We start from the raw sequence: 11,143 nt of genomic DNA, 5'->3' as shown, positions 1-11,143 counted from the left end.
AGAACTAGACTAACTCTTATGTTTGATATTTTACTGGGGCCCTTTAATGGCCTCGTCCAAATATCTGATATGTAAAATGGAAAAGGTATTAATTAATACAGCCATTAAAAACCATTTAGGAAACTTAAGTTCCTCGTACTATTAAGAGTACGTTTATAATTTACGTACTGCTTAAGAGTACGTTTATAACATAGAATCTAATGTGGAGGCCCGACTATTACAGCATAAAAACCAAGGTATTACGTCGAATTGCTCGGGCCAGCAAATGAACTTTGTATTGGAGCAACAACAACCCCAGCTGATGCAGGATATGCGGTATCCTCAGCTGCCGCAACAACTATACCAGTCCCGCACGGGTCAAGGAGTACAGCAGAACCAGCAAGCGCAACCATAGACTGCCAACAAGCCATCGTTGATAGTCAGAGGCATCCAGCACTGTTGTTTGAAAGGAACAATGGGGGGGGGGGGGGGAGTATCAAGATTTAGAGACCACCAGTAGTCGACCCACAACTCCATGATCCAGTAATCGAGGCCCAGATAAAGGTATGTCTGACGAGGCCTAACCCCACGCTCACGAAGGAACTCGTGATGTTTACGACAGGAGATACGTTCGTACCAGGGGCAACCAGACTTGCCGGTCATCATTCAGGAATGTAGATACGCCTATTTAGGCACACTCACGAGGAATTCAGGAACGACTGAGCCGGGAAACGGCATCTGGGATCAGAGATATCAAGGCTCAGAACCTGCGAGGGACGCTATTGTCACAACGAGTGCGTCGCAGACCAGTTCTTTTCGACGTCAGAAGCCGTAGCCAATAAGCTACGGCTACGAACGAGGAACGGTCACTGTTCACATACGAGCAAGAAATCGATGCGAGGGATTTTTCTCGATAATTACCCAACGGGAAACTCTCTGTTCCCAGATAATGGCATGATTCAACGCTTCATTCTTTCCGTGAAGGACATGATGTCCCATATGCGTCCGGAAGACGGACCGTGGGCATGGGGTACCACCACACGGGAATGAGACTTCGGAACTATCGTCACATCCTGAACCCAAGTACAAATCTTTCGCACTTCTCGCGCTGGCGCCCGACCGCAGCTGCACTCGCCAACTATGTTTTCGTTCGGTCCCATATGTTATAGTTCCCCTTAAAAAGATGTGCATTTTGGATGGTTTTATGTTAATATGTTATCAGGTTCACGGGGGCGTACATGCGTTGGAGGACCCTAATTCTCCAGCGCAACAGTATTGCACGTCATTGCGGGAACGGCCACCCGTGTACACATGACAGTTTGTAAAAGCGGGTATCCGGCACGATGCACAGATCCAACGGAGATTGTGTGCTCCGGCCCTCGTGCACGCTCTCACTGCCGAAGGGTTTTACTAAAACCCTAAAACCCTTGTCGGCATGCACTTTTGCGTACCTACAATACTAACTTGAGTACTTACGAAGGCTCTTGAAGTGTTTCGGGCAACCGACAGATCATACGTCGGTATCGCATAGTCGGAGACAGTCACCAGGGTGTAGTCAAAACGAGTACACTAATAGTAATGAGTGCTAAATCTGAATAAGTGAACTCAGTCAGAAGTGCCATATTGGATGACACGTCTGCTGTATTTATTAATCACGTTCATATGTGGGTGATGACGTCCGATGGGTCATCCTGCTCTCTTATTAAATTCTATATTCCACTATCTGGTCCGGCTCCCTGGTCCGGTCCTGAAATAATCCACTTAGGTTCGGTCCTCTGGTCCGGTCCTAAATCCTCGTCTAAGGTACTTTGTCCACAGCGCCGTCAAGTTGAGTGTTGGTGTGTTCTCAAGAATATTCACGCTAATTTCTGTGATAGTAATAATAAATAAAATACAAGAGGTAGTATCCTACACGGACCGTGGGGTTATTGCATTGTCGTAATTATTATTTGTATATTTTATCGTAATTGTTGTAAATAGATTTTTGTGAGCAAACTGCCAGTCAACTGTAAATAGACAAAAGTACCTGTTGAATATTATATCATTTAATATTGTTTGAAATATCTTCTTTTATTATTAGGTAATAGCTAAAAATATCAACCTCTCGATGTACAATATAGGCGTGAAATGTATTAATGACCCTTTTTATCGGAAAGAGTTGGTATTGTAATAATAGAGAACGAAGTCGCTCAATGTACATCGAAAATGTGGAAAAGTCACTAAATGTACATTCACCCTTTTTCTCGATGAAAACGTACTGAAATATTGATCAAATATGTACAAATATACATTTAGCGACAAATCCAATTTTTCTGTATATTTAGTGACTTGATCTTGCAAAACTTGCTATAATTTATATTAAAGAGCCTTCGGCTATGTCCATATTTTACGAATAAGTATTGAAAGGGGTTATGTTGTCTTTTATTGATTGGTGCTGATTTATGCTGCTTTATTAAAGCTTAGCTCACTGCCTGGCTCGTAACCCACGTGGTCTGTGATGCTCCTTTACAAGAACATACGAGAATAGTGTTTCGGAAATCCTTTTTTTAATTCTATTGTCATGTTGGACGCTTGTGACATATTCGTGCGAAGACAATGCCCCCAAATCATGCACGAGTTGTGGATTTTCTGATACTGCTCTAAAACCCACAGCTAAAACTGTCGTGTTGGTTTATACCGCCTACTTTTAGGCTGTATGCAACATTATTTGTGAGGTAACATTTCATATATCGTATTATATAATTGAATTGTTCGTCAGCTCTATCAAGATTTGGCATACCATCTAAAATAGTAACTGTAGTGTTTGTTTTGTACAATGTATCAATCGTTGCTATGATTCCATGGGATCAATACAGAGATCCTTTCGGACACCTGTCTGCCCTACGATACTTGTATAAGTCCTTCATACATACATACATACATGCAAACATACATATATTTACATACGTACATACATATAAACATACAAACAGACATAAAAGCATACATACATACACATGCATACATACATGCATGCATACGTACATACATACATGCAAAGCTCGCTTACAGATTGTATTACTGACCATTGTGTCCGGTGCGCAGTCTGCGTCTGGTGCTTGATTCAGCTATCTTCGTTGTCTGTCTACGTCGAGCTACTGGTAGCCTTTACTCCTAAGCCGTTGGTTTCTGGATTATATGGTTGTGCAATTTATATACTAGGTAGTGGCTATGTGTTGATCGCCTGATGGCAGCGAAAGATGTTTGTTATGTAGCCTGAAGAATTTATAAGTACCCGGAGCGCTACTATAAAGCTGTTGGCCGAACATCATTGTAAGCCCTTGATATTTGCAGCCGCGAAATTGCGTATTTGCAATTCTTGTTTGTGTATTCAATCAAAAATTGCAACTTAGGAATAACATCTCAACTCACCTGGGCACTAGTTAAGCAGTACTGTACGGACCCAGCATAAACACTCCCTTCGTTTATATCATCGTGATCTGCTGTATGCTCTGAAAGCTCTGCCGCATAGCCTTCCAATTGACTGGCTATCTGCTTAAGGTCAAGCTGGAGTGGCTTATCAGAATACGAATTGTACTGAATATGAAAACTATTTAATAAATCGAGGGACATTGCTGTTTCTTTCATATACAATAGTAGTTACATATAGTGGCGATTCACTACTTCTTGGCAGGGAGCCAACCGACTTTGACAGATAAACATTCACAGATAGATCCGATTATTATAAGAACTGCACATGTCTTGGAAAGCGGCACTGGAGTCCCCACGATATCAATCTGCACTACTCGATAAAAGTATAAATCATTGTTCTTCTGCCTTACATTTCATGCCCGGCAATCTTCCTCTATAACTGATCGAAAATCTTGTATATTTCTGTATCAAATCAGCTTGCCTGAGTCTTTTTCTTTGTTGTCCTTCCTCACGCTGGACGATAAAAACATTTTATTCTTCTTCTGACGTTTTAAACGTGCAGCGGTCCTAGCTTCGAGCTCGTGGTCAACGGCTTCTCACATGCGTAGAAATTGGAAACAACGATGGAACTGCCTTGTCCTTCAGTCTTCGTTTTGGATTCGGATTAAATAATTTCTTCCTTTTTACGTGCTTTGAAAAGTCAGCAGCCGTTAGTAGATGAAAATATTCATCTCTAAAATATTTACTGCAATAATACCGGTGAATATAGCCTCCTTTCGACGATGATGTCGTGAAATATTTTGTCGGCCAATGCACCTGGTACGCATGCGTTCACTGATAGAACAAAGATAGTTCTGAATCATCTGGTCAGTGAAAGAAACTGATACGGACAAGTGTGATCTAAACGTGTGCCTGACTGGCCGTCTACAACACAATTAACCATAGCAGCTCGAATGTAGAAGAAAGTGAATATACGGTAAATAGCTACACTGTACGTATTATTGTGATCCTTTTGCATTGTAGTCTCACAGAAGTTATATGAACACGATGCCGCTCAATTCATTTGTACCAATTGCCTTATCTTAATTTAATTACTAAATTTTGGTTCGTTGTTATATTTTTAGATTTCCGGAAATATCGGACAAAGTAAATTTAAGCGGAATTGGTATATACCCTTTTGTACCAAGCAAAAAAGTCAGAGGGCCTGTCCTACGAACTTTAGTCCGTTCAGGTATATTTTTTTAATTCTCTAGAGGGTCATGGTATTTATTTCTGACCTCACCTTTGGTTATACCTAAGGTGTTTGTGCTAGTGTTCAGCCACTTGGGCTGGCCAGGGCAAAAACTCATATGGTCAGTATTTCGATGCTATTCTATTTCGACTTTTCTGCATCTAAATCTCACGCTGATCACATGATGCCTTTCCGCATAGGTTGTTACTCACATAGAACCGCACTTATTTTTAGAATGTTGCCGTTGGCAGACTTACATAATCCACTCTCGGGAGTTGGTTGAGAAACCCAATCTGCTCTCGGGAGTCGGTTAAGTATAAACTCAACTCTCGGGAGTAATTTAAGCAACTTGATTAGCTCTCGGGAGTGAGCTAACTCTGATGACTTCTATAAATCAAATGTATTTTTTTGCTGTAGAATTTGGCCTGAGACCAGTAGTCTCAGTTATTTAGAGAATTGAGCACAACCGGCGATGACTCGACGTGCTCGACAGATCTCTAAACAAGTCCCTGAGGCATATGCAGGGGCTACGGTAATTAACCACCCAGGGCATGAGGAAGCTAATCGTCAAGTGCAGTTGACGTGGCAATTTCATGAACAAGGGTACCCTGCACCGGTTGTTACTGTACAACAGATGAGGGATGACGGACATAATTGGGACCAGATGCTTCCAATTACAGAACAAGTCCGTAAACTATGTCGTACATGCTTAGGCAATGATACCATGAAGAAGGGCTTCCATCCTTTACTGTAAGTATTACAGCACGGTACCCGTACTCATTCCTAAGGCAGCCACATCTACTAAGGGCAACAAGATTATTCTGCATGTTTTGGATGTAGCGTCGGGGTACTCTATACTTGGGCGATACCTGCGAAGGATGCAAGGACGGTGGCGACAGAATTAGTGTCGGTGTTTGGTGAGCATGGGTTTCCTCGTAAGATTCAGAATAACGAGGATACTGAATTTGTGAATAATATCGTGAAAACTATTACACGGGCACTCGGAATTATACGCAAGACATCTCAACCATACCGCCCTCAGACCTTGTGTGCGACGGAGCGACGGCACAAAGAAATTCACAAATGTGTACGCGCACTATATGTTGGCTGACCGGAACTGTGAGATGAGCGTCTACCGTTCACTATGCTTTACCAGAACCTTCGGATATCACGTCGTCGCAAGTCGGCACCATTCAGTGTTTTTTTTTGGTCGCCGCCATGTTTCGTTCGTTGACATGACTGACGACTTACCTGGCCATATTCCTACGACGAATGATGCATGGTTAAAGCGGTTGAATGAACTGGAAAAGATTATCCTGCCGAAACTTCATTAGAAAACGATAAAGTATACTGATGCTATGGCGGAGGCTACTGACCAGATGCGTAAGTTTGATTTGATTGAATTTAAGACGGGTGACGTATTGATGATACTCGCACAGGGGGCGACGACCAAAGCTATGAAACCACTGCTTTGCCCATACTTCATTCATAGTCGGGAGAATCAGAGTTACTATTTGCGGGTGAAGGATGTAAGTAAGCCACCTGAACTCAACGACCGTCCAGTTATTGATGAGATTATCTGACTAGTTCATCGTGCTACGGAGCCACCGTTAGATGAATCGATGTGGAGAGAATGGGGCGCGACATTTCGACGCATCATCGCACACCGCTATAATGGGGCGACACAGCAATCTGAGTACTTGATACGCTGGTTGGAAGACTCTCATACATGGGGATCCCAGCGTAGAAGGATCAGAGAAATCTACACAGGAGTGGTGATCCCAGCGTAGAAGGTTCAGAGAAATCTACCCAGGAGTGGATCGTGCGGTCTAAATTACACAATCACGAGTGCTGGTTGTGTTTGGCAAATAAATCTATATGCTTAGAGTGCAGATGAGACCCCTATTTATTCTAACTCAAAGGCGAGCAACCCTGAGGACACGGCGCATTGAACTTTGTGAGAGCTCGGTTATCACCCGCATCTTCGAGCGTGTTGCGTGGCACCCAGTCAGAATATGTATGAGATTTGTTTATTATATGCTGAGAGTGCAGGCGAGTACCTTGTACGCTCTTAATCAGAGGCGAGCAACCCTGAGGACACGGTGCATTGAACTTTTCATGAGCACTTTAGAGTCGGTGAGTTACCGCAGCTTCGAGCATGCTGCATCGTCGCCCTGAGTGGTGTTGGGTTGGATAGCATTATTACGTAGAAGGCGGAACATGTGAAGGCGCTGAGACGGAGCCACAAAAAGCGTGCCCAACCCGAGTCTCATGAGATTCACCACGCCACACTCTCATAATCACCTTTGACCAAGCCTATAATACAAAGCCTAGACATCTATATATTCGAAAACGAATTCTTTGTCTGGGAAGGCAACAAATGCACAACCGCTATCGCACCACCAGACACTACGAACAACAGTACATTCCTCCAAATCGAGAATGGCGATTTCCAAACCGACGCAAGGACATCATTGACAACGGAAGATATGCTTAGCCAACGAGCCCAGCCATCTGCCACATAAAAGTCGAGCAACTCAGAACAACTACAAATAACTTCATCGTCAACACAACAACCTGCTGAGAGCGAAGTACATACCGGTGAGTCAGAGACTCCCGCAGCGACTACCAAAATACAACACGATCTCGAAGCAATTATAGCTAGAAGAACGGCAGAAGGTCAAAGTCTCTCGAGAACTGCGAGACCTTGCGATAGATGATAATAATGTCAACTGGTATCACGATAGCCGCTGCAAGAGACGATCTCCTGGCACTACGCACACTGTTAATTCAGCAACTGCAGCAATGTAACCGAAAACATACAAAGGTATATATGAGATGCCAAACGCAGCCGATTGGGAGGAATCAGCACGTTCGGAGTTAGAGAGCTTGGTGATACAGCGCAAGGCATTCACTCTGGTTGACAACAAACCACGGGAAAAATCTCTATCTCCCCCTCGATGGGTATTCAAGGCAAAATCGGATGAATCAGGATAAGTCACACGGCTCACACGACTTAAATCACGTCTGAACGTAGCAGCATTTAACGCAAAACAGGGAGTTGATTAGCTACGAAATATGTATTTCATACACGGTGAAAGCTATCAGTAGTAGCCAAGGAAACACTCAGGATCTGTCTAGCTCTAACGGCACACTGCGACACGGACATTCGACAATACGATACACCCTCGGCCTATCTCACTCTAATAGTTTAAGCCATGGCGGTATACAATATTTCGGTTACATATATCCAGCTCCCCTGTTGCGAGGGCGCTGGAACACACTTGGGATCCCATGTCGAACGTATCCCGTATTCGATTGCTTTCAAGACCTTCGACGCTCCATGCACTCAATATATTATCATTGGCTTCCGAAGTCTGAGATACTAGGAATACCACCGGTACCAATAAATCTCAGACTTCGCAAGGTAATAATAGTATTATGAGAATCTGGCCGTCTTTGTTGTCCTTTGTGTCGGTTCGTCGAGTAATCTTAAATGCAAATTCATGTTGACGCTTCTTAGCAGTATGAATATCCCTACGGTGTGCCAGTTGTTGTATTTAGGGCAAATATATCTTTCCATCAATGCAGCGCCGATCCTTTCTAGATGAACACAGATATTTCAACTTCGCGGTACGGAGCATGTCTTGTTACAATTCAGATACGATAGATCCCAACAATGTTTTGTACGGCTGTATTAGAGTAGACGTGTTTTACCAAGGAGAAACCGTCAACTAAATTCGGTTAATTTCCAAGATACGGTTCAACTTCGCCTGACTTGCAAATTTAATACAAAGCATTGACCAGATACGACAATAACACCCTGGTTTGTATTGAGTGTAATTTGTAGCGCTCATGAGCGCTGGGTTTCCGCAACAAACAATGCACAATCATAGGGCATGCACCGTATCTACTCTCACATCAACCGTATGGGGCTTGGCCGGTGACATACTTGATGGCTTGTGGAATCCACTTCCATATGAACAAAGCAAGATTTCCCCCCTAGCCGCCCGGGTCCATCATCTACCGTGACCTTGCTGTACAATTGGTTTTGTATTTATGACAATATGTCGAAGGCACAGCGATTCGATCTTGCAGTATGTAAGTGTTATTACCTCTGTTAGGATGTTTTACAACAGGGTATGTTGGTCAACTGAGAATCCGGGCAGATTCCGTTGGTATTTCTAATACTTCCACGTCAAATCATGCGAATAATTTTTGCAGTCTTAAAGGTGAAGATCCAAACTAAACCGGTCATTGATTGCCCAACGAATGGCGCAATGTATCTATACTATTCAATAACTTTATTTAACCGAACACATCCCAGGCTTCATCGTCCGCAGCTGCGATGTCAAGTTTCGGCGGCTTGATGATTTGCACGGGAGTATTGGTTGTCTCCAGCCCAGTACTGGCACTATTTGAGCTATCCATTTCTGGTGTTCTATCAGTACTTTGATTGCTACGTTGCAAGCCTCTCTCTTCATACGGTTCCCACAGCAAGTGCGAGACACAAACGTCTTTATGCCCACTCAGAAAGGATGTGAGGAATGACGTCTCTGACTCGTGCGCGGACCCCAGCCTGAACGGGAGTGTCTGATTGGTAATGTATCTAGCCTTCTGTCCTTCAACATCTCGGCTCGCTTTTTCTGCTAGTTTGCTATTGGAGTATGCTCTGCTTGTACTGTCTTTACTGCACACATTCGTACCAAATGCCCCGCAGCGATGTGCGCACTGGCAATCCCTTCCTTTCCATATCTGTTCACGGTCAGGTGAAATGAGATGCGACGCGATGCGAGCGAATGAGCATGTTTACCTACCATTTCAAACATCTTTACCTACCATATTATGTCGAAAATGAGTGCATACATACATCGTAGTTGAATCATTTGCGATATTTCGTATAACTGATTTGACAGAATTGGGATATATTTGATCAAGAGACTACAACCGATCTATGTTTAATGGGGGACTACATGTCTATTCGCATTCGTTGAGATATTCAATAGCGTACAGTGTTGTACAAAATGACCACTTAAAAGCACACCACGCAGTATAGAGTATAGACACAGTGCAACCACGAGCCCTACTAGTTATTCATATATACCACCGCACCAGTCTGCTCGATAGTCACTCACCTCGACTACAAGCACGTTCCTGACTCCTCCAGTGACGGGTGTCACATGGTGAGGTTTGTGACTGACAAACACCACGGCGTCGCCACGTTCAAATCCAGGACGCACTATGGACCGATCGGCCTCCTCTGTTTGCAGGTGACCTCCTGTGGGTATATATAATGAACTGAATAAGTTAAGAGTGATGAATGCTGATCAGTCGTGGTGGTCTGCGGTACTTTACCTACTTGTAAGGAAGGAGTGCTTGAAGTTGTTTGCTGTGAACCCTGTGGATATAGTATGATCGCCAACTCATGACGTACACACCGAATCTATAACTGGAAATGAACTCATTTGATGAGATACAAGTACAGTACAATCTGAAAGACATAAGATCACCATACTGAACTCCTCGCACCTTGGGAGACTGCGGCACCAGAAAGTACAGGCAGATTAAAACAGTACTGATTAAATGAAAAAGAATTCTCTGTACGCACAAAGATGTCAATGCATCTAAGGATGACAGACTGTCCCAATAAGGTAAGGGCGCATGAGAATACTCGCAAGCACGCGATAAACGAATCAACAGATGTATGTAGATGATGAGCATCGAATGCACCATCAAAACTACACATGTGTCTGAATGTGAGAAACCGAACACTTCCTTCTCTAAAGTGTTCAGTTAGCGTATGCGATGTAGTTTGATTGACACATGAGTTCACATTAAGGCACACACGATCCTCTCAGATCCCCGTGAACATATACACGCTGAAAAGTTAATGTGTAGTCACTGCAAGGTGTTTCGCGTAGCTACACAGGATTACCAATAAAACAGGGTCACACACAGAGTTGAGACAAACATAGTACAGTTTTGAATGTTCAACTACAGAGACAAACACGGGCACACGCATAACTTGCACTGAGACTTACTTCAGATATAAGTGGCAAACGTGACTTTCTAAAGAGCATTGAAATAAAAAAAATCTACACAGACAGTCTGTACATACCAGGTACGCAGTCAACTACACACTAGGGGTTATATACCTTCGTAGTCCTTTCCAGGAGCAGCCAGCATCATGTCGATTGTAACCAGTGAGTCTAAATCATAGTGTCTCGGATCAGGCAATGCACCATGCATCTCCATCTTGTGGTACTCTGCCACACGCACCCCGTATTCACTATTTCGATGCAATGTTTACACAAATATAAAAATAAAAATAAAAATGAATATATATACACATACATATTCATATACTTATACACACACACACACACACATACACACATATATATCATATATATATATATATATAAATGTATATACATACATACATATAAACTCATATATATATATATATTTATATACATGCATACATGCATATACATACATACATATATATATATATATATG

The 11,143-nt window shown here is 42.9% G+C and overlaps 2 protein-coding genes across 2 annotated transcripts in view; one reads left to right on the top strand and one right to left on the bottom strand.

Annotated features, from left to right (window-relative positions):
• Positions 1-5,979: 5,979 nt before the first annotated feature.
• On the top strand, positions 5,980-6,204 carry SARC_04177 (hypothetical protein; the record flags this gene model as incomplete). The annotated part of the gene is made up of 1 exon (XM_014301999.1): positions 5,980-6,204. The coding sequence occupies one exon, from the start codon at positions 5,980-5,982 to the stop codon at positions 6,202-6,204; it is 225 nt and encodes a 74-aa protein (XP_014157474.1).
• A 2,725-nt stretch (positions 6,205-8,929) lies between these two features.
• SARC_04176 (hypothetical protein) overlaps positions 8,930-11,143 on the bottom strand; it is a gene marked incomplete at both ends in the record, with an annotated part of 11,869 nt that continues 9,655 nt past the window's right edge. The window contains 3 exons of the mRNA XM_014301998.1: positions 8,930-9,376; positions 9,757-9,899; positions 10,777-10,887. Of these exons, the coding sequence (XP_014157473.1) occupies positions 8,930-9,376; positions 9,757-9,899; positions 10,777-10,887 (701 nt within the window). The remainder of the gene's footprint in view (positions 9,377-9,756; positions 9,900-10,776; positions 10,888-11,143) is intronic.

Source organism: Sphaeroforma arctica (genome assembly GCF_001186125.1).
Source record: "Sphaeroforma arctica JP610 unplaced genomic scaffold supercont1.227, whole genome shotgun sequence".
NCBI classification, from domain to species: domain Eukaryota; class Ichthyosporea; order Ichthyophonida; genus Sphaeroforma; species Sphaeroforma arctica.
This window is presented reverse-complemented; position numbering and strand designations above follow the sequence as displayed.